The 24,467-nt window shown below is 37.3% G+C and overlaps 1 protein-coding gene across 9 annotated transcripts in view; it reads left to right on the top strand.

Annotated features, from left to right (window-relative positions):
• The window catches only part of PPP1R9A (protein phosphatase 1 regulatory subunit 9A), a 319,759-nt gene extending 300,475 nt beyond the window's left edge, over window positions 1-19,284 (top strand). For 4 of the 9 annotated variants that reach the window (XM_055124178.1, XM_055124181.1, XM_055124177.1 and 1 more), the window contains 5 exons: window positions 7,147-7,345; window positions 9,335-9,454; window positions 10,348-10,371; window positions 11,556-11,738; window positions 13,104-19,284. In XM_055124178.1, coding sequence (XP_054980153.1) covers window positions 7,147-7,345; window positions 9,335-9,454; window positions 10,348-10,371; window positions 11,556-11,738; window positions 13,104-13,313 — 736 coding nt within the window. In that variant the 3' untranslated portion in view covers window positions 13,314-19,284. The remainder of the gene's footprint in view (window positions 1-7,146; window positions 7,346-9,334; window positions 9,455-10,347; window positions 10,372-11,555; window positions 11,739-13,103) is intronic. The other 5 variants (XM_055124184.1, XM_055124182.1, XM_055124186.1 and 2 more) reach the window with 3 other exon arrangements.
• The last annotated feature ends 5,183 nt before the right edge of the window (window positions 19,285-24,467 follow it).

Below are 24,467 nucleotides of genomic sequence, written 5' to 3'. Positions count from 1 at the left end.
TCAATTTGTAGTGATTAATTACTATATTATTTTAACCTGTGTAAAAAAGGAAATTCAGATCATTTAATACAATATAGTATATGGCCTATTTTCATTTACATAACTAAGTTTTCAACTCTGGCATCTAAAACATGCTGCATTAAATTTTATGTACTTGAACTTTACTGCGTGAGCCCTATCTTCCCTATTATAAATGTGGCTTTTTTCCTTTGCTCCCTTGACTGATATATGACAAATTTATTTCATATTCTTGTTTCAAAAAACTTAAAAGAATAGCAAATAGACTTATTAGAAATTAAATCAAAGAAAATCAATTTGTGATGATTAATTGCTGTTTTTAACTTTCCTTAATCTAGCAGAGTACAACCATATACACCATTAGTGAGTACCATATTCAATACCACATGATAGGAAATTTCTTCTATCATTTAAACAAGCTCTTTCAAAGCTTCTTAAAAATTTGTTCCAAAGCTATAAATTCCCTGAGCTGTTGCCTAGCCATGAAACTCTGTATAGTTCTTTCAAATCTGAATGATAATATGGATAGCATATTCTTAGTGGGGTGTTCAGTTCATTGAACTTTTTGTATCTAAATATTTTAAGAATCTTTCCATATTCTCTGGCTTGTAAAGTCTCATTTAATAGATCTACTGTACATCTTATGGGCTGTCCTTTTAATGTAAATTCCTTTTTTGATCTTGCTTCTTCCAATATTCTGTCTCTATCTTTCGATTTTATCATTTAAATATACATATATGTGAGTGTATATGTATTAGTTCTCCAGTGATTGGTCGGAGGGTGCAGAGATAAGCAAGGCATGTGGAATGTTTGAAAGTGGAGGGCTAAAACGCACTCAGGCCATTTAGCACTGACTGGCTTTGGAGCCCCTCTTTATTAGGTTGACGATCAAAACATCCAGCATACATAAGAGTACATAAGATCAAAATACATACAATCAGAACACCTTAAAATACATATTATTTTGTAGCCTAATGACGCACAAAGTTCTTGATGAAGTAAATCAGACCACTTTGTCTTTACACCCCACTTCCCATATATTCCACATCAAAATCTATGTGAGCTCTACACAATAGCCCATTAAGGTATTTGTTTAACTTTCACCCAATCATAGCACAGTTAATCTATAACAAAAGGCAGCTGCATTGGGACATGCTGACCATCAACCCAGATCACTTAGAGTTCCTAGCTGTTTGCATCTATAACATGGCCTCGTTTACAAGACAGCGGATTCCCGGAACTTCTCTTCACTCTGGTCCAACATATATATATATATATATATATATATATATATATATATATATATATATATACACACAAATATATATATAAACATTTATATATATAAAAATAAAGTTCAGAAAGGGAGGGATGTCACTGTCATCCTGTTCCAAATCGATTTGCTCGAGCGGATACCAGTAACGTTTCATTGTGAAATTTATTGTTACTGTTTTTGGCATATCAAATACACCATGGGTAGCAAGAAACTAAAATGTAGTTGTAAATTGCCATTAAAGAATGACAGAATAATTTAAGCCTTGGAAGAATTCTCAAGTACTTTTTAATTTTTACAGTAATACCACAATCACGTCTCAGTACCTTGCTGGGCTCTCCAAGAGGGATGGAGGAATCGAACCTGGGTCAGCTGCGTGCAAGGCAGATACCCTACTGCTGTGCTATTGCTCAAGTCTATATACATATATATACATATATATGAAATTTACCTTGATGGGAGATTTATTTATTAATTTATTTGCTTTTTGAGTCACACCCAGTGATGCACAGGGCATACTCCTGGCTTTGCACTCAGGAATTACTCCTGGCAGTGCTCAGGGGACCATGTGGGATGTTGGGAATAAAACCCGGACTGGCCTCATGTAAGGCAAATGCCCTACCCACTGTGCTATCACTCCAATCCCTTGATGGAGATTTTTTAATATTAGTTTACCTCAGTAAAGTAGAATTTTCCCCCACTATAATTGGCTTACCTGCTTTTTTAGCTACATTTATAAGTTTTAATCTATTCAAGTATTTTAAACTACTTAATTTTAGACCATACTTTCTCGAGCTTCCTAACAATTAGACAATAGAGCAATGACTTGTTATTCTACTTTCCAAAATACTAACTAGCGGGGCTGGAGCTATAGTACAGTGGCTAGGGCGCTTATTCTGCACGCGGCCAACCCGGGTTCAATCCCCGGCGTCCCATATGGGTCCCCAAGCACTGCCAGGAATAATTCCTGAGTGTAGAGCCAGAATTAACCCCTTTTTTGTATGACACAAAAAAGGAAAAAAAAATGCTATCTAGTATTATACAAGCTAAACAACAACAACAACAAAAGATTAAGGAAGTAGAAAACACATTCCTACTTTGATCCCCTAGAAATTATTTTCATATTAATCAAGAATTTTCTTCTATCGATCTTTTTCAAGAAAATTATTGAGGATTTCTTAGTTCCAAACCTGAAAAATAAAAAATAAAATTCAGAAAGGGAGGGAGAAAAGAAAGGAAAGGGGTCATAGAAACCAAAAAATGGCAGGAAAAGATGAAAGAATAATTAATCTTAATCCCTCCAGATTTCCCTAAAAAGTAAAAGACTGGAAGAGTGATAAATAATAAGATAACCATTACTAAAGCTTCACTGCCCATTTTGTTATGCCTAAAAGTTCATTTTATTCAGAAGGAAATTACTGTTAGAAAAGAAGTTCTAAGGAGTCAATAGGTCCATACTTTTTAATTAATTTTAAAAAATTAATTTTAATTAAGTCTATACTCCAGATCAAAGCACATGGAAATACACCACTGATCAGTTTTTCAAGGAAAGCAGGAAACATCAAAAAAAAGGTATTATATTTTCATTGATCATTAAAATTAAGGATATATGAAGCAAAAAGGGAGATGGAATCTAGCATCAACAACAGGCCACATTCAGTTTCCCTGGAGAAGTGCAGAGTACCCTTCAGAGTGCCCCAACAACAGGTGGTTTGCAGCTGTGAGGACGGTGCTTGTCTCTTTAGATGTGGGCTTTCATTGCTTTCTACGTGACTGTTCCTCTTTTACTTTTGTTATCTCGGTGTGTAAAGCTGAAAGAAAGCCTCTGGTTCTCATCTGCGGCAAAGTTTCCACAATCTCATTTATCACACTCACACAAGGGCCTCCAAGCCTGTCTTCAGTGCTGGAGGAACAAGTCAAAATGGTATTATTTAGTCTTGAATATTTTCGTGACAGTGAGGATTTTACTAAAGAATTTAATTACATATGGAATTTAGTGTTTGTTTGAAATATTACCTGACCTGAATTTGAACTACCAAAAGTCCTTTACAAATAAAGGCACTAGATGACAGAAATTAAAAAGACTTTTTACTTATTTTTATTAAGATAACACTGGTTTACAGAGTGTAAATGTTTCTATGTTTTAGGTATGCAAGATTACCATACCATATCCATCACCAAATTACTGATATTCCTCCACCAAAGTTCATTTGACCTCTACTTTTAAAAAGCCCACTCGTGCTCCCTTAGCTGCCTCACTTTTTTGGTCAAAAAAAAACGATATTCTTGTTTCCTGTCTGTCAAAAACACAAAACAAAGAAGAAGAAGAAAGTGACATTTACTTTAAAAGCATTGTCACAAAAGCACTTCACTTTAGAGTACGACAGGATGTTCATGCTGTGATTAATCCTGGCCTATTTATAAACTTTAAAACAGTGTTCATATGTTTAGGCCCTAGGACACCTTATTGGAATTATGGATGGAAACTGAAAATAGTCCTCATGTTACTTTGATTAATTGACTCCAAAATTTATAACCAGAGGGGAAGATAATAATCAGGTCCTGTTTATCTCAAGCTTGACCTGGTATAAGTGTGTAAGACTACAGAGAAAGTATTTTTTATGTATCTGAAGACATAGACTTTCTGAGCATTTTTTCTCCTGCTGGAATGTGGGACTGAGATAAAAGGCAAGCCTTAGAAGTTTAATTATCCTGGATATATAGCACTGCAGAGAGATTTACCTCCCCAGAGTTATGCGGTTACATTTTCAGAGGGTGGGAGTGAGGTGAGGGAGAGAGTGGGTCAAGAGAGATGGGACCCAGCTCTTAGGGTTGTAAAGAAGATGATTTTAGCTCCCCTCACCACCACCACCCCTAAAAAAAATACGTGCATACTTTGCAAAAGATCAGAATGCAAAGTTGAGTATGTTTGCACTAAACATTTATCTCCCTCAGAGGAGGAAGAGGAATAGCTGTTCCACCAATATAGCCATCCAGATTCATATTTTGTGGGTTCCTTATCTACAATATAGACCACGTAGAGAACAACATCTGGTTTTCATTGTTTCACTGTGGAAAGAGGAAATTAGGGTAGAGGGAGCCAGCGCGATAATTGTCTGTATTTAATAACCTTTTCTACTCCAGAAACCTTGTGTTTGTATTTAGATAATATTAATAAGTATAGATATTAAATTTTTTAAAATCTCATACGTATGTTAAATTATAATTTGCACCTCCTTTGCGCAAGCATCCCTTAATCTAGTTCAGTCATCTAGGTGCCCAAGAATCTGTATTTGAACAGCTCTCCCAAAAGATTCTTCCAGACTCGGTTTACAGCACAAAAATGAAAAGTTCACTTAGAGGCAAGACAGATCTACCTCCATTACCAAGCTTTTTTGTTTTCAGTCACTGTACCCCTCCCATATTTTTATAGTTTGTTGGAAGATATAAGGACATAATATTTTTTTGGTTTAAACTTTGGGATAAAATTGAGGATTAGCACATGTCTGGTTAGTTTGTATTACACTTGTGCACTCTTTTGCAATGTTATTTTTTAAATATTCTAAAAAATAGTACTTCTTTAAAATTTAATTTATATTTTTATTTGTTTGTGTTTTGGGTCACACCCCGAAATTCTCAAGGACTACTCCTGGCTCTTCACTCAGGAATTACCTCTGGCAGTGCTTAGGGGACCATATGGGATGTCAGGGATTGAACCCCGGTCAGCCGCCTGCAAGGCAAATGCCTTCCCCACTAGACTATCACTCTGGCCCCTTAAAAATAATTCTTAAAAACTAATCTTAAAAATGAATCAAACTTATAGAATCTTAAGTGTCGCCAACAAATTTATTAAGTCAGCCTCTTGATCACAGTAGCACTGTCGTCCAGTTGTTCATCGATTTGCTCAAGCAGGCGCCAGTAACATCTCCATTGTGAGACTTGTTACTGTTTTTGGCATATGGAATATGAATACATCACGTGTAGCTTGCCAGGTTCTGTAGTGTGGGTGGGATAGTCTCAGTAGCTTGCCGGGCTCTCCGAGAGGTCAGAGGTAAAGAGGAATCGAACCTGGGTCAGCCACCTGCAAAGCAAATATCTTACCTGCTGTGCTATCACACCAGTGTTTATTGACTTCCACGTTCTCTGTGAACCATTATTTTAATCTCCTATACTTGTGTGTTGCATCAGAGTCTACAAGATACTATTACACTGTTGTCCCACTTAAATTGTAGAACAGTCTTTGAAATAAATAAGAACTGTTAGAAACACATACTATTTATATGAATTTGTGATATTTTCTCTTTTAATATATTTGAGATGAAATATGAAAAGACTGATGTTAGTTATAAGTATGGGACTTTAGTTGTCTAACTACAGTGTTTAGGCAATTTTAACTGAAAGGGAATATTTTTGTGAAGACATCAGCATCTGTGAAGGAATAAGAATTGCTGGGCGAGGATATAGCTGAGCAGTAGGGTGAACACATGCATCTCATGGTAAGGTCCTGAGTTCTGTCACCCCTGGCTTTACCAAAAAAAAAAAACCCTAGGAATTATTATCTTTTATAAGATGCACTAGAGGGGACTAGAATAATAGTAAGTGAGTAGGGCTTTTACCTTGCATGTGACTGACCCCGGTTGGATCCCAGCACGCCATATGGTCCCCCCCAAACCCACCAGATCCATGAGCAGAGAGCCAGAAGTAAGGCTTGAGAACCACTAGGAGTGGTTGCCAAAACAAATAATAAAGAAATAAAATTTTAATATAGCAGACACTGCATCTCATATCATTTATACATGCTGAGGATAATCTTTTCCAACTGCACAGAAGTTACATCCATTTCTATGTCTGAGTTGATACTTTGCTATTAACCAAAAGATAAATACAGATGTGCAACATCTTAAAGGAAAAACAGACTTTTCAAACTATTTTTTAAAATGCCTTTGAAACTTTTAATGTTTAGCCATCAGCATAGATATTCATACTTTTACAGTCTTCAAAGTACTTGCATACTTATTATTTTATTTAATAACCCTGACTGAGTCCACACTATATCCACTTTTTTTGAAATGAGGAAAAGTAGAGGCTTAGAGATGGTGTGAGATCATATTTTCAAGAGATAATAGACCCTAGACCTATAAGAAAGATATTCAATCTTACATATATGTATTTCTCCTTTGAAAAGGCACTAAGATGACTAAACTGTGAAATACATATTCTGCTTAAAGCATCTCGAGCTTGAAATATCCCTATAACCAAAGATTTTATTTCCTAAAGTCAGGCCCTTAGGAGCAGAAGTTTCAGAGTAACTAAAGTTTAGATAATTGTTATGAATTAATGACACTAGCTATGATATGTGACCCAAGTAAAGGAGAATCCTGTGATGGTTAACCTAATAACGGTTTGTAAAAAAAAAGAAAAATTTTCCTCATTGAGTTTTTAGGCTCATCACATAAAAATTCACCATGGCAGGACAGAAAAAGAAGGTACATGAGTTAAAGTACTTGCCTTGCAATCAGCTAATGAGGGTTTGATCCCCAGCATCAACTATGAATCCTCCCTATCTCCCCCACACCCACACGCCAGCACAGGAGTGACTTCTGAGCACAGAGGGGTGATCCATGAGTACCACTGGGTATGACCAAAGCAAATAAACTAACATCACTATGGCAGTAACAATGCAGTGTTGAATGTTACAGAATTCACTTAAACACAATTTTATTTTCGATCTGTTGTATAGGACAATGTTTAAGCTGTGCCTTCAAACTGTGTTCAGAGTCCTTAAGGAATTTAGTTTGCTAAGTGTTATATGTGTCTTTTCTTTGTCTAATGCACCCATTCTTTTCCTTAAACAGGATTTTCCGAGGCAGGCTGGAGCACTGGAAACCGAAGCCCTCTTCCCCAGCTCCGGCCTCCACTCGCTCACCTTGCATGCCTTTCTCCTGGTTTAATGAAAGCCGAAAAGGATCCTATTCTTTAAAGAATCTGCCTTCACCCACAAGTCCCCTTCAGCCTTCTCCTGAGACTCTAATTTCAGATAAAAAGGGGTCCAAGGTAGAAAACACATGGATTAAAAAAGCAAACAAGAAAATCCCAAATTCTCTCTTCTCTTCAATCTTTGGAAAGCATTCTCAACTTGTGTGTATACTCGGGATCCAAGAAACCAATATGATAACACTGCAATAAACAATGCATGGTATTTCTTGCGTGGGAAAAGAGGAAACCTCATTTAACCATCACCTTCTTTGATACTGTTCTATTCTAGATTGTATGTTACTCTGGTTTGCCTGTCTTTTCACATATTGCTGTTTAATCTCACTTTGAGAGTTAAGCCATGCTGGGAAGGATACATTTAAATCAGAACAATGTGATCAATCTTTTTACCAAGTATTCCTCTTTATATCATAAAACTAATTTTCTGTGCTCATCAAGATTTACTTGAAGACAAATTTGGTACTAAACATGTGTTCAGTACATCTAAGTGAAACTCTTTAAAACAAACCAATACTGGCATAGCACCCTTATTTCTTCTTTTAAATAAAACTTCCATGTTTAAAAAAATGTAAAATTCTATCCCCAAATTTCTTTAACGAGCATAATTTGGAACTATTTGCATGGGCATTACTTATTTTTAACACATAATAGTTATTTCCAGCATGACGATGCAAATCTTATCTAACTTTGTATTGAAACATTCAGTGGCTAACTTTCACACGTCGTTTGGGCTCCTTTTATCTGTGTTCACTTTTCCTTTTCAAACAGAAAGGTATGATTAATGTTATGTGAATTTAATTATTTCCTTGAGGTCAACAGCTCAGAGGGTTTTGATTTGGTTTTACATTGTGTTTCCAGTGATGATGTTAAATGGCAGCGTGCTGTGTAAAATGCCTTCTGCTTAAATGTTTCTACCACCCCAACTCCATATGCTCTGACTCCCTCTTCTTTTCTGAAGTTTTAGCAAACTTTGGAATTTGTTTGGTTCTAAATTCTCCAGTCTCTTTCGTAGTACTTACTTTGACAACTGACTAAATTAAACTCGATTCACAGGAACCTTATGGAAGAGTAACCATCCAGTTCCTAGTGAAGTGGAATATGAAACAAGATGGTGTTGGTCAAGTGCTTAGAGTTCTTGGGAAGCCTGTCAGTCCAGAAATACTAGCCAAAAATGGATGTTTTGACAACAGTAAAACACATTGGCTTTGGAACATTTCAGTAATGAATCTGAGAAATCTAAATGTTGTTTGAATAATTCTACCATCATCTTGTACAAGAAAACTTCCAGCTTTTTAAAAATGTTTTTACAAATGCAACAATGAATTTGTTTGTTCATTTTCATTTTATTTGATTTTAATATCCACTGAACATTTTGATGGCATTCTGGGGAAATTTTATTTGCATACCTCTGCATCCCCAGTGAGTTACTTGGAAATGCACATCTATTGTGCTTAGCTTCTTTGGCACTCTGCTGGTGCTATACAAGAGTTGTATTTTAGGGTTCAACTACTAGTGTATTGTCAGATTGTGACCTCCCCCAGAACTCATCATCCTGAAGGTTACATTCAGGAGAGGATCTGCCATTTCTCACAGAATTTATCATGGCAAACAGCAAGTGATCTTTCCCAGGAGTGCTCAAGCTACCTTTCTAATATGGATTGCCATCTGTTCCCAATAACTCAGGCTTTCCACACCATCTTGTATTTTTGCTTACACTGTTACTCATCATTATTAGGGCCAACAAAGATAGGCTGATTAATATTATTCCTCTGAGCAGTTGCAGAGGATAACGAATGCTGCACTCTTGAAGAGAAATTGAGGAATCATTTCTCCAAAACACTCTTCCTTTCATTCAATGTAAATCGCACCCAGAATTCCCTACCACTTGCACAAGACACAGGTCTCCATTGCTGCCCTGCTGAAGGTCATTGCCTAGCCAAAAACGAATGTCTTCAAAGCTTATTTAAAAAGAATTAGAAGGTGCAACCACACCAAGCTCTGACTTTCTCATGGTGCTCACTTAACACTGAGTTTCACTTCCTTTTACAGAATTTTACCTTCAATGATGACTTCAGTCCCAGCAGCACCAGCTCGGCAGATCTGAGTGGCCTCGGAGCAGAACCCAAAACTCCAGGGCTCTCTCAGTCTTTAGCACTGTCATCAGATGAGGTATGTTCTTGGCACTTAGTCCGACCTGCTCTCTCTGATAAGGCATGTTTATTCATGAACTGTCACTGGGAAAATGTTTTTTATAGAGTAGATTTATATATAAATTACCAAGACCATGGTTTCATATTTGCAATGACACCTTCATGATTTCTCTTCCTGTGTCTCAATGTAAAAGCAGAGTATCATCTCTGAACCCTTAAAACTGTCCAGGAAACTTCTCAGATTTTTCTGTGATTCAAATAGGATAACTCTAAACAGATGTGGAGATGGGAGGCCGGGTACTGAAGAGCTGAAATAGGGAACAATCACATTTAAGTTTACAGATGATCATTCCCCTTCTCCCAATATGTTCCCATAATAGTGTCCCCTCCCCAAGATTCTGATACACCCTCTGTATGGACAGGGTCCCTGGTGGAGAATCACTATAGTGGATACGGGAGAGGGAATTACCGTGTGTGTGTGTGTGTGTGTGTGTGTGTGTGTGTGTGTGTGTGTGTGTGTGTTGCAGGGGCGGGGGGGCAGGGGAGGATACTGAGTGAGTAGGTCCTGGATCATTCGGCATTGCTATGAATCCTCAGAAGAGAAATGTGTCTAATTTATGATATTAATTCTCCAAGAGATAAATAAAGGATAACAGAGAATGTGGTGGTGATGGCACTTGTATTGGGCAGGGTGTTGAGGGTAGGCAGAAGCACTGTCAGAAATATATTTTCATTCAAAATATTTATTCATAAATATTCCTTTATAATGTGATATTTTATTTGAAACTATTTCTCTTGCCCATCTTCTTCAGGCTTACTTGATGTTAATTTATTATATATGTACTGCATATCTTGTATCTCCTATTTCTATAACACTGTTCTTTTTGATTCCTTTGTTGCTCCCTTACTCAGAGCCTGGATATGATAGATGATGAGGTGAGCAATCATTGGGCTTGTATAGTGACTTATTCAGTATTGTTTGAACTTGTTCTCTCTTTGCAGTTGATTTAACAATCAAACAATACAAAACCACTTTACTTTATAGTGGAAAGGGTTTTTTTTTGTCTTAAATAGTTTCACTCACCGCCCCTGTCTTTTTCTCTAAGTTTTTCTCTAAGTTTAAAACATAAAATATATTTCTGAGTCAGGGTTAAACCCAGATCCCACTTCCAGAGTCCTGCACTGTAACTCCCATTACCATTTTCTTGACGTGGTTCATTCTGATTTCATCTTTCATCTTCATGTCAGCTTACCATCCCCTGTTCTGTGTTCCCTGCATGGGTCACCATGGTGACTTCTTTCTCTCCTCCAAGCCCTGTGTCATCACCTTCATCTGCTCTCATCTTAGTGGTCCTAGGAACCAAGCTGCCCTTTGCACTATTTAATGTAATATTCTGCATTGGACAGAACCTGAGTAAGTTCACAACAGCACTTATTGTTGTGCTCTACCACTTACCAGCTCTTTGGTTATTGAGAATCGTGATTCTCTGAGCCTCAGTCTCCTCGTTTATTAAAATTAATAAAGAATATTACCTACCCTATCATCTTCACAGATTTCCTGGCTGCTTAAATGAAGCAACAGCTGTAAAATTTTCCCAAAGAATGTGGGTGGACTTAATGCCCTCTCATCTAAGTGAAGAACAATTCAATATTTGCAAATATATATGTCCACATGTTTCAAGTGTCTCATAAGAGAATAAATGTAGGGAGATGGATTGCATATAGAAATTAATGAGTATTTGTTTTCTTCATCTAATGACCACTCCAGTGTTTCTATACAGAACTTTGCAACATTAGATTTTCTTTTTCTGTTTTAAGCTCCCTTCATGAATAATTACTCTTTACTTGAGGGAACTTATTAATTTGCAAGTGCCTAAGAATGTGAAGTAAATAAATATGTTATTTTTAAACTGTGTGTATACGTATGTGTACACACACACATATAGATGTATATATAATGCACATGCACTCGATGCAACCCAAACCATTAACTTATCCATGAATGGTTAAAAATGAACGTGGCTTTAATGGGAAATAAATTCCTTTTGTTATTATAATAGACCATGCTGAGCCATGGCAATTTGGTCCTTTAACCACACTGCATAACGTTCCTACCCCAGATCCTTGATGACGGACAGTCTCCCAAACACAGTCAGTGTCAGCATCGGGCCGTGCATGAATGGAGTGTGCAGCAGGTTTCTCACTGGCTAATGAGCCTAAGTCTGGAGCAGTATGTATCTGAATTCAGTGCCAAAAACATCACTGGAGAGCAACTCCTGCAGTTGGATGGAAATAAACTTAAGGTAAAGAATGATTTATCACTGTTAGGTTATGAGGTCTAATTTATATTACTCACGAGCACCTAAAATGTTTTCATTAGATATGATCATTCTGCATATCTGAGCAACAATTCACAACAGATGGCAAACGAAAGGACATTGAATTATTTCTAATAGCAAGCCAAGTCTCAAAAAGACCATCAGAGAGCTAGATCCAACAGTAGGCTAAGGACTCAATAGATTCACTTAGCAACACGTGGTTCAGGTATTAACTTCGTCTACCTCTTCTGTGGTTATCAGTTTTAATACCGGCCATCAAGGATTCTTTTGTTAAATTAAAGCTAAAACCCAGATCCTTGGATCCTCCCTTCTATACTCATTTTCCCTCCATTCTGCTCTTCCCCAAACACCACTCCAAGGCAAGAAGGTTCTCACCAGAACTTTCTTGCCCAGATCATGCAGACGGCATCTTCCTGGTGCCCCCCATTGCTCCCTCATTGTCACACATTAAGTCCATCTACCTTAGAGTCTGAGGTGGCACCCACCCAAACCTGTGTTTAAACATCTAAAAAAAATGCTGCCCGCCCTCCTTTCCACCCTCCTTTTCACCACAGCCCCCTGTTGAGCTGATGGGCAGATGAGTATCTCTTGACAGTCCTGAAAAGGTTAGAGATCAATCAATAGCCTGTGAATATGAAGGCCCCATTGACAAGGCTGTCCCTGTTGGGGAGATGGATGCTTCCTGCTGTTGATTCTGAAGGTCATGGAACATTTAGAGTATGTGAACCGGCTTCCCTTATTCTGAATTCCAAGTTCATCGAACAACCTCTTGATTATAATCAGGTTTCCTTTATAGGCCTGCCTACAGGGAGAGAATGGCTACTCATACTGATAGGAACATTTTGGTCCCAAAGACATCTTTGGCTCTCATTATGAAATGAATGAAAACACTGCTGAAAAAAAGTTATTTCAATTCTACCCTAGTGAAGGCCACTCTGGCAGCAGGGGTCCGCATCTATCTTTTGAAAATATTGATGACTTTGGGAATACTCTTGCCAATAAATGTCTGCAGCCCATAAATTAGAGAATCAGAATTATGCCCCTTTTCCATTCATTCTTTCATTAAAGACAAACTCAGAAATCATTTACATGAAAAGGTTTAGGATGCGCTTCGCTTCAAAGAATGAAAAAAGCAGATACCAGTTTGACCACTCGCACCCCAGTGTGTAGATTTGGAGCATTTGTGACCAGCTAGCTCTCTGTAGGTCAGCTTGGAACTCTTACCTCTTCTGCTATTTTATTGGTAAATTTGTTTATGATGTTGTGGTACTATAGGCTCAAGGGTCAGCAGTTTTCACACTGAGTTTGTTTTGGGGCTTTTCTTCTTAGTCTCTCGGAATGACATCATCCCAGGATCGAGCTGTGGTCAAAAAGAAGCTGAAGGAAATGAAGGTATCTCTGGAGAAGGCTCGGAAGGCTCAAGAGAAAATAGAAAAACAAAGGGAAAAGCTGAGGAAGAGGGAACAAGAGCAAATGCAGAGGAAGTCCAAAAAGACTGAAAAGATGACGGTGGCAAGTGAGGGGGCTGGTGAGCAGTAACACACGTTCTCTGTGGGGCGTGGGGTGGAGGTTCATGCTCCTGCTTCTCCGGCTCCTCCTGTCCTACCTTCCTCCAGTGAATGAAGAAACTGACTGATGGTGGGGTATTGCTGCTGTAGGCAGACTGGGGAACTGTGTGTGGAGTAACTGCATTTCCTGCAATAATAGAATATACTCTTAATTTTAACCAACTAAAATAATCCCAAACTTCTTTCGGCTTATTTACAAATCCAGGGATCTTGTGTCTAAGAAATGCAAGTGACTGTATTTCTCTCCCTTCTTACTTAACAACATCGTGTGTTGTTTTGGGTGAGTTGTGTCATTTGGAGGACCAGGGCAGCCCTGCCCAACATGAGTATGACACTCACACCCCGGCCCCCATTGTGTTAATGAAGCACCAAGAACTGTCAGTGTGGGATCCTAAATTGGACAACTGCACATGTCTGCATGGCTGAGGCTTCAGAATCTACGCTAGTGTATGGGAGAGGCACCCTTCAATGCCATGTTGGCAGCATGTGCTCTGCCAAATACCTGTTGTGGCAAAAGGCAAGCAAAATATTCTGTTTGCTGGGTGTTGGCAAGAGAGAAGAGAATTAATCATGTGTTAACCACAGAAGAAAGCAAAATACTTCAGAATGTGGTCATAGGTATTATCATGGGGTCTTAATGGTTAATAATACTTATCCTCCAGATTTAGCTGAACAAAGGAGAAAAATCAGACATGAATGCATCATGGGACGTTGGGTTCTCTTACTCATTTTTCTACTGCTGTATGTTTGGTAATTTCAACAACACTCATACACACCACAGAGCTTCTCTCCCACCCTACCCACCCCCGCTAACAAATTGAACAGGAAATTGATTTTTAAGGAAACCAACATTTTCAGGTTTCCTCTCTGGGGGAACATTCTGGCGGGTCTTCAGCCTGGCTATGACACAATCAGGAACTCGTCCCATATTTTCTGCTCAAGATTTCCCAAGCGTGTTCAGTGTTTTAACAAATGTGCTTTTAAGAAAAATAGAAATGCCAGTTAAAGAGAATTCGAATTTAAGTAATGTGCAACCAGAGAAGCAATTTTATTGAGTAGACAGAATGTTCTATAAAGAGGAACTGTCAGTTGTATTTTAGAGATATTTTGAATGGTTTTTCTGAATCATTCTCTTCCATGCATTAAAGGGTTCCACTTTGACAGTTCAAGTTGTTTTAAGGTAGTACCTAGGATATAGCCTAACGGATGAGTCATTTATATATTTGGAAAGCCAGTATTAAGGATTTCAGTATTTCATCAAACTAATTCAAGTTGGAGGAGAAAATAAACTCATCTTGAGAAATTTCAAATGATAGGCAAAATATATATACATACTAGTTACGGAGAATTTGGGTTTGAATAAATTAAACCAGAGAAGCAAGTTTTAGTGCTTATTTCATTATTTTTTGTTAATGTTCTTTTGCTTTTTATAATTCATGTATCTGTTTCTCTTTCCTGCATTGGTTATAAAAATGAGATCATCCACTTTCCAAGGGACGAGTTTCAAGTGAAGATTTCCGGCCAAATAAATTCTTGGACAAGAATTTTTCTTCCTCTACTATGTGAGGATCTCTGTTTGGTTCTGTTCACATTTTACTGGAAATGTTATGTGCACAGAATTTGGGGAAAATGTTCTGAAAGTTAGAAGTAATAGATTATGTAAAGGAGTTCCTGCCCATTTAACTCCATCTCATATTTTGAGCATTGTGATATTTTTTAAGAAAGAGGGACCTGAATGTAGAATTTTCTAAACTAGAAATTTATAATTTTGTTTCTCTCTAAAATCTATTTATTGTGTACTACAGCAGTATTGTCTGAGTTCTTCCAACTTATTCACTAAGCGCTCAGAAACACATAAAGTAACATCATGTCACTATGTCTGTTTTTCTGTCTGTTTTTATTTGGGGTATAATGGAAACTGCCATACTGGATACTCCATACTTTGTCATGTGAGCTGCTTTGCCATTTATTAATACAATGGGAAACAAGAAACCACTATTGATCAATTACAAACTCCAGCAAATATTTTCTAATTCTAAAATGCTAAGTCAAAATCTGTTTATAACTATGTTTTCTATTTTAAACTTTTGCTTATTGTTGGAGGAGAAAGTGACCTGGATCACACTGGAAGTTTTAATGTATTCATTTTAAGAGTAGAAATTGAAGGATAATTATCTTAAGTTATGTTTACACTTTGATAATATTTGAAATGGATGTATATAGTGGAAATGTCTACATGTTCCCATTTCTGCACCTAATTTATGATCTGTAATATTACATTTTCTTAAATGTCTTAGAACTACTATTCTTTTAACTTCATTTATATACTTTAGATCAGTGACCAAGAAACACTACTATATCAAGTTCTTATTCATTAAATAATTTAGTTGCTATTTTAACTATTTTGATTTTTAAGTTAAGATCTGATCATTTTAAACCTTAATGAGTTACTTTAACATTATTATTCAAAACTGCTGAAACTGTAAAAGGCACTTGATTCAGTCATCAAACAAAAGATAAAATGTAAGCTGGTTGACATAAAGATATATAAAAGCAAAATGACCTCAGATCTTATGAACATATCTTTCCTCATTTCTTTTGTTAACTCTAGTGCATGATTCCTAATTGAAGTGGTTGTGTGTTACACAATCTCTACACTTATGCTATGATTTTTTTATTGTTAATACAATTTAACATAGAATTGTTGCCTCATGCACCTTCTATTTTATCAGAAAGTGAACGAAAAGTAAATATCTGGCTACTGTGAGCTATAATACTTGAAGCACAGCTCAGTATATCTCTCGCAATAGACAAAAGCATTTTGCAGTCTAAGTAATGCTTTATTTGTGGGGTGAAGGGAGTGGGGTGGGTGGGAATATGAGTGAGGCCAAAGTAGACAGTATTGTATGAGATAAGTGTCTGGGGATGAAGGGTTTTCCATGAAAATAATTTTATTACAGATTTTATTTTTAATTTAAGGCCACATCCTTGAAATTAATAGTTTATGCCATAGTTCTCTCATTCTTGTTTTTTAAATGTTAATTAAAAGTTTACTCCTGAGTGACACATAAGATCAGAAATCTAAGTTTGCCTTTCTAACACCTTTTGAAGGTCACCTTTAGTTTCACAGTAATAAAACAATTTTGTGCATAGGTTGACAATAATTTCCCAACCTCATACGCATCTTAACCCTCAGCAGTTCTTGGAAACTAAATGACAGAGTACAAGAGAAGAACTAAATTAACCCTTGTAGCTGCCTTTTATCCTGTGATCTATTCTGATCTGAAGTCTTAAGATAGATATCCTGAGCCCAAGACATAAAAACAATCATGCATTGTTCGACCTAGTACTTTAATCAGTCTTTGTGTATTTTAACTGAGAACAAATAATTCTCATCTTGGTTCATTTTGTACTGGGATTAGAATGTGCTTTACAGTGATATTTTAAAAGATAAATAAAAATCCACATTCATATGGATATTTTAATTCCAGATAAATGTGATGTAAGTGTTAATTCTTATAAGGAACCAGTTTTCAAGAGCTGAATCCCAGTATTTAACAATAGTTTTCAAGAAAATTCTAAAGGGAATCCTAATAATTATTGTGTCCAACAATTTAAAAGGAATTTCTAAACTTTTGATGCATTATATCTCTTTCTTAAATTGAGGTATGTAAAAGTTTTCATATTCCATTTGAACAGAGTTGCTGTCCCAAGCAAGCTGCAGATGACAAGCGTTTCACTGATATGGATGAAGTTCACTAGAGTTTGTGTTAACTACTTAATGCTAAGTTTTGGTATGAAATGGTAAAATGGAAAAGTAAAGCCCTGTTTTTGCTTTAAAAATAGTCTTTTCAAATTTTAATGAAAGACCTGCCTCTATACACTATTTTAAAGCAAATCATTTAAGGATGAAATCCAGAAATAAAATATTCATGTTTTCTACAAGAATTGTTTTCATTCTTATGGGTGGGAGTGAGGAATGTATTCTCACAAGAAAGTAGAGTTTTAAGAAATATGAATGTGCTTCAGTGGAGTCACTCCTGAAAAACAGTCTGGGTATAAAAACAGATTTTATTTATACGTGTCTTCAATATTCTAAGTCTGAGGAAATTTAGTCCAGGTCCAAAACACTGCGGGAAAAAAATAAATAACACCAGACGGAATACATTTAAATAACAACGTAGTAGCATAGATTAGATCTAGCCAAGAAATTGGTGGCCAAAGAAAAAAAAGCCTAAAGAATCCATTTCCAGCCCCTGACCTCCAGAAAATGAAAACATCAGATTCTATCATCTAAATAAATAGAGTCTTTGTATGATTGTATGCCTGTGTTGAGGGAATGGTTGCTAAGTGAAGGTTCACCTATGTACGGGTGTGGACCAAGTATAGCATGTGACCAGCTTCTAGATCTCCAGAGTAAGGATGAAAAGAAAGGTGATTTTCAATCCTTGATGCTTAACCCAAAATCCAACCCCCAAATGATTCATGAATGAATAATAAATAAGGAATAAGAAAACAAGAGGCAACTTCTTAATAGTGTGCATGCCACTTGTGTAGATGTACAGAATTATATATGTGTGAGTGTGTATGTGTATGTGTGTAACTCTATCTCCCATTTTACATGCACACACACACACACACCTGCCGCAATCACCTGGCATAAAATTTGCATATGGAACTTAGTCATGTCAGTTAGGACCTCGAGCAGTAATCATAGCCTTATAGCCACTTTTTTTTGTGTTGTGTATACATTGAATGGTTCATAAGATTTTAAGAGATTTTTTAATGTAAGTATTTCTACTAAATGCACTTATCCTACATGTTTATATATTTTGGTAAAGTTGATTTATTAGATACTTGATATTTTAGTAAGATAAAATTTCTTCAAATGTTTGATTATGCTTTGATGTCAAGACTGTAAGTTACCGAATTGGAGCTCAGAAGTTTATGAGGCTTTGGGCAATTTCAACTGCCATTACTCACACTAAAAATTGCACTGTGTGTTCTGTGTATTTGCTCACACTCTAAAATGGTATATTTTTATTTGTGATGCTGAAGTCACTAACTACTGGCTTTCTGATGGCAGTATTGCCATCACTTGATCATCTACTTCTTTTGCTGAGTGATGGCATGGTTAAGTTATTGAAAAATCTAATGAAAGTATATGTAAGCATGAAAATGTTGTTGGAAGGTGTTTGCTTCTATTTAGTTAAGCAGTTTTATTTACACACTGAGACTATTGCAAATATCATCTTTCATTCATGAAAGAAAATTGGCCAAAAAATCATTACCATAAAAAAATTATTAATAAAGTGGCACTCCATCTAGGCACCACCTCCCAACAGCATCAGATTTAGATAATGCTCCATGAGATCCCTTAAGTATACATGTATATGTGTTCTTTAATATTATTTGTGGTCATCACTACTGGATTTTTGTTGCTGCATTTTTGATGAAGTGGCATTTCAACAACTAAAACACCTGCTGCGTATCACTAAAAAAACTAGAAGCTGAAAAAAAATGAATTGTTGCATTGTGAGAAGTTTATTTAGCTCCAATCTTTCTTTACATACCACTAAAGGAAAAAGTTGTTTGAAAAAAATTTTAAGCCCAGTAAGTATGGATAGCATGTTATCTGAAACTTTTAATTTTTACATTTTGAAGTCTGATCATTTGCATGGAAGAGACAATAGTGCCACGTCTGAATTGTTCTTTTGTGCTTGGTTAATATGTATTTAATCTAGATTGTTTAATTTCAAATGACATTTCTTATCTTTGGTTTCAGGGGCATTTAAAGCAAAATATCATGGTGGTCCTTTGTTTTCAGACCAATCTAAAAATACCTGTGATTAAATTTAATTTGTTAGTGTAAATAAATTTCTTGCCAATAAGTATTCTTGTTGTTAGGCAATGAATGCAATAAAAAGAGAAATACAATAAGATCTGTGGAAGTGATTTTTTTGTCTTTCATTTTCACCTTGAACTGAAACAAGCCTTGGCGGGGTAAAACTTACATTAACTGTCAAAATATATCTATCAATCAAGAGCAAAGTGCACTTTTCTATGAAAATGAAACTAAAAATAAATTTTAGCCCTGGCAAAGTGTAAATTGGTAGTTACAGTTACATTTGAAAGCATGATTATGGAACTGGGCACAAAGTTTCAAGATCAAAGCTTCCAGAAGAAATTCTTTCACCCATCTTTCTGTTCCCATCACATCTTCATGATGACAATTTCTAATACCAATCAGTTACATCTGGACCAAATCCATTAAGCAGGCAGCCTTACACAGGGCAAGAAACCGAAAAGTAAAGCCATCTCAGAGATTGAACTTTCTCTAACCAGTTTCAGTTCTAAACGAAAAAACAAAAACAATGTTTAGGAAACTTAAACATACCAAATAATGAGTATTAATATTTCTCTCTCCTCACACACATGCAGTCTGCTACTATGCCTTTGCAGTGTAAAAACTTAGAACTGGACATTAGAAAATGAGTGAGTAAAGCTTTCTTTTTTCTCTTCTTGACTGTGTTATGAAATCTCTCATCAAGGATCTATACCTTTTTGAATAATCATAAATGTAATCTATGTAAAATTTCTTTATATTCACTTCCTGAGGAGGTGTCAGAATTTGCTTATTCTGTTAAAAGACTCTAGTCATCCTATTGAAATCAAGCAATTATTATTTTTCTTTTTGGCTCACACCTGGCAATGCACCGGGGTTACTCCTACCTCTGCACTCAGGAATCACCCCTGGTGGTGCTAAGGGGACCATATAGGATGCTGGGAATCAAACCCAGGTTGGCCTCGTGCAAGGCAAACGGCCTACCTGCTGTGCTATTGCTCCAGCCCCGAAATCAAGCAATTATTTTTAAGGTCACTGTCACTGTCACTGTCATCTCGTTGCTCACCGATTTGCTCGAGCGGGCACCAGTAACCTCCTTTGTGAGACTTATTGTTACTGTTTTTTGGCATACCGAATACGCCACGGGTAGTTTGCCAGGCTCTGCCATGTGGGCAGGATACTCTCTCGGTAGCTTGCCGGACTCTCCGAGAGGGACGGAGGAATTGAACCCAAGTCAGCCGCATACAAAGCAAATGCCCTGCCCGCAGTGCTATGATACCAGCTCAATTTTTTTAATCTAAGCCCCTCAATAAATGATAGTTTCAGAACAATAATTCAGAGAAATTAAACTTCTTGAGCTGTGAGCAGCCTCACTGAGAATTGAGCTCTCTTGGGTTTACTCTAATCCTGACATAAGGAAAGTTGTTTTTCAATTCAAACAAAATGTTCCTGTTTATTACTTTGAATCAGTGGTGTTAGACTATTGGCAATTTTCAGTTTATTGACAGAATATTGTTTTAAAGTGCCTGGAGCACATCAAGTGCCTAGAAAAACTTTTCAAAGTCTTCTTGAACATCCCAAAAAAACAAAGTAGTCTGGACCAGAGAGATAGTACAGTAGGTAAGCAACTTGCCTTGCACTAAGCCAACTAAGTTCAGTCCTCAGCACTGCATATAGTCCCCTGACCCCTATAAGGAGTAATCCCTAAATACAGAGCCAGAGTGATCCCTAAGAACAGGAGGGTATGGTCACTAAGAAGATAGTCTGGAAACCACACCTTCAAAGAGACAAGTACAGGAAAACAGATGACCTTTTCTTGCCAGGTTTTTTTTTTTTTAATTGAATCACCAAGATACAGTTACAAAGCTTTCATGTTTGAGTTTCAGTGATACATGATCAAACACCCATACCGTCACAAGTGCACATTTCTACCAACAATGTCCCCAGTATACCCCCTTCATTTCCAACCCTTCCCCTGCCTCTATGGCAGGCAATTTCCCCCATTCTCTCTCTCTCTCTATGGTTTGCAATATAGATACTGAGAGACTATCACATTTGGTCCTTTATTTACTTTCAGCACACATCTCCCATCCTGAACGATTCCTCCAGCCATCATTGACTTAGTGATCCCTTCCCTATTCCAGCTGCCTTTTCCCCCAGCTCATGAGATGGGATTCCAACTATGGAGCAATATTTCTGACCCTTGTTTCTACTGTCGTTGCATCAGTCTCATGTTATTTTATATTCTACAAATGAGTATAATCATTCTATGTCTGTCCCTTTTTCTGACTCATTTCACTTTGCATGATACTCTCCATGACCATTCACTTATGAGCAAATTTCATGACTTCATCTTTTCTAACAGCTGCATGGTATTCCATTGTGTAGATGTACCAAAGTTTCTTCAACCAGTCATCTGTTCTCAGGCACTCGGGTTGTTTCCAGATGGAGGATATTGTGAACAGTGCTGCAGTGAGCATACAGGTGCAGATGTCATTTCTACTGTGTTTTTATGTACCCTAGGAATATATTCCCAGAAGTTGTATTGTGGGGTTCATATGGAAGCTCAATTTTTAGTTTTTGAAGGAATACCCATATTGTTTTCCCAAAAAAGCTATACCATTTGGCATTCTTACCAATAATGAAAGAGTCCCTTTCTCCCCACATCGATGCCAACGCTGGTTGCTTTTGTTCTTTTGAATGTGTGCCTGTGTGTGAGATGATATCTCATTGTTGTTTTGATTTGGATCTCCCTGATGATATTTTTCATGTGCCTTTTGGCCATTTGTAGTTCTTTTTTAAGAAAGCTTCTGTTTATTTCTTCTCCCCATTTTTGATGGGGTTGGAGGTTTTTTTCTTTTACAATTCTACTAGTGTCTTGTATGTTGTGGATATTAATCCCTTATCATATGGGTAGCACTGTAGCACTGTCATCCCATTGTTCTTCGATTTTGCTCGAGCCGGCACCAGCAATGTCTCCATTGTGAGACTTGTTGTTACTGTTTTTGGCATATTGAATACGCCACGGGTAGCTTGCTAGGCTCTGCCATATGGGCAAGATACTCTCAGTAACTTGCCAGGCTCTCCAAGAGGGGAGGAGGAATTGAACCCAGGTCATCCGAGTGCAAGGCAAATGCCCTACCCGCTGTGCAATCGCTCCAGCCCATCATATGGGTATTGGGTAAATATTCTTTCCCATTCCTTGGGCTTTCTCTGTACTTTGGTTACTGTTTCTTTTGAGGTGCAGAAGCTTCTTAGTTTAATGTAGTCCTAGTTGTATGTTTGTTTCCACTTGGTTGGTCGATATAGTTTCAAATATATGATCACTTAATTTTTGGTAAAGGAGCAAGAAATGTGAAGTGGAACAAGGAAAGCCTCTTCAAGTGGTGCTGGGAAAACTGGACAGTTACCTGCAAGAAAATGAACTTTGACCTCTAATGCCAAGCACAAAAGACAGATCAAAGTGGACGAAAGACCTCAATATCAAGGGCTGGAATGATAGTCGGGCATTTGCCTGGCACGCAGCCGACCCAGGTTCGGTTCCCGACATCCCATATGTTCCCCTAAGCACCGCCAGGAGTAATTCTTGAGTGCAGAGCCAGAAGTAACCCCTGAACAGCATCTCTGGGTGTGACCCAAAAGCAAGTAAAATAAAATAAAATAAAATGTCAGTATCAGACCTGAATCCATAAGGTACGTGGAGGAAAATGTAGGCAAAACCTTCCATGACATTGAAGCTAAGAGCATCTTTCAGGTTGCTTTTTTAAAATTTTTTTATTAGTGAATCATTGTGAGGTACAGTTACAGACTTACAAACTTTCGTGCTTGTGTTTCAGTCATACAATGGTCGAGTGTCCATCCCTCCACCAGTGCCCATTTTCCACCATCAATGGTCCCAGCATCCTTCCCAATACATTGATTTTTATGGTGAAAGTAAATGTGACATTTGTTATACTTGATATCTGTTATTTTTGATTTACCAATGTTGCCTGGTATTAGAATTTGAGAAAAAGTGACTCTCAAGAGAAGTCTGAGTGCCTATATTAACAGAACTATGTTATCAGATATCTTGTCAATGAGATGAGTGTCGACTTTTATGTCACAGTACAACACGCTGGCTAGAGCTCCTCACGGAGAGGGGCTTCAGGTAAAGAATAAAAGGAGAAATAGCATCACTTTAGTTCTCAGGAGCAAAATCTGAAAATAGTTTAGTGTTATTTCTCCCACATATGCCTCTGTGCCTTTGTACTCACTCTACCACCTCAGGCAAGTTAGAGCTGGGAATGGTGAAATATCACCCTCATGCTTATTAGAATCTTGAATACTTTATGAATAGAAAATATCAAGAAGACAAAATATTCTTATTTTTTTAATGATAGTCAACCTTTTTCTTCCTAAGCAATCAGAATTCTCAGAAGCTACCCTTCAAGGGTTATTAATCTCTCTTCTTTTTATTATCTATTATTTTCTCCTTAGCCTCTACAGCAAATTAGAATTTTTTTTTTAATGACATCACTGGGCTGGAGTGATAGCACAGTGGGTTGGGCATCTGCCTTGCATGCGGCCGACCCGGGTTTGATTCCCAGCATCCCATATGGCCCTTTGAGCACCGCCAGGAGTAATTCCTGCGTGCATGAGCACAGGAGTAACTCCTGTGCCGGGTGTGACCCAAACCCCCCCCAAAAAAAAGAAATGCCATCACTACCACCTGTTTGGAAATCACTTCCTCCACCCTAATCAATGGTGAACTTTATTCTGTATCTGCTCATTGGAGTGAATCACCTTTCTTTTTCCCCTAAGTCAAAGAAACCAAGATGTTTGGAAATCACTTCCTCCACCTGAATTAATGGTGGACTTCATTCTGTATCTGCTTATTGGAGTGAACTCCCTTTATTTTTCCCCTCAGCCAAAGAAACCAAAATGTAAAATCTTGCTGAGACAATAGGCATGCAATATTCAGATGTGATTTAAAAAACAAAAAAGCAACTACCAATGATTGAACTGGAGCGATAGCACAGCGGGTAGGGTGTTTGTTTTGCATGTGGCCGACCAGGGTTGATTTCTCTGTCCTTCTTGGAGAGCCCTGCAAGCTACCAAGAGTATCCCGCCCACACAGCAGGGCCTGGCAAGCTACCTGTGGCATATTCGACATGCCAAAAACAGTAACAACAAGTCTCACAATGGAGACGTTACTGGTGCCTGCTCAAGCAAATTGATGAGCAATGGGACAACAGTGCTACAGTGCTACCAATGATAGCTTCCAATTATTTTATGATTTTC

Source organism: Sorex araneus, chromosome 1 (genome assembly GCF_027595985.1).
Source record: "Sorex araneus isolate mSorAra2 chromosome 1, mSorAra2.pri, whole genome shotgun sequence".
NCBI classification, from domain to species: Eukaryota; Metazoa; Chordata; class Mammalia; order Eulipotyphla; family Soricidae; genus Sorex; species Sorex araneus.
The sequence above is the reverse complement of the archived record's forward strand: the minus strand, read 5'-3'. Positions and strand labels throughout refer to the sequence as shown.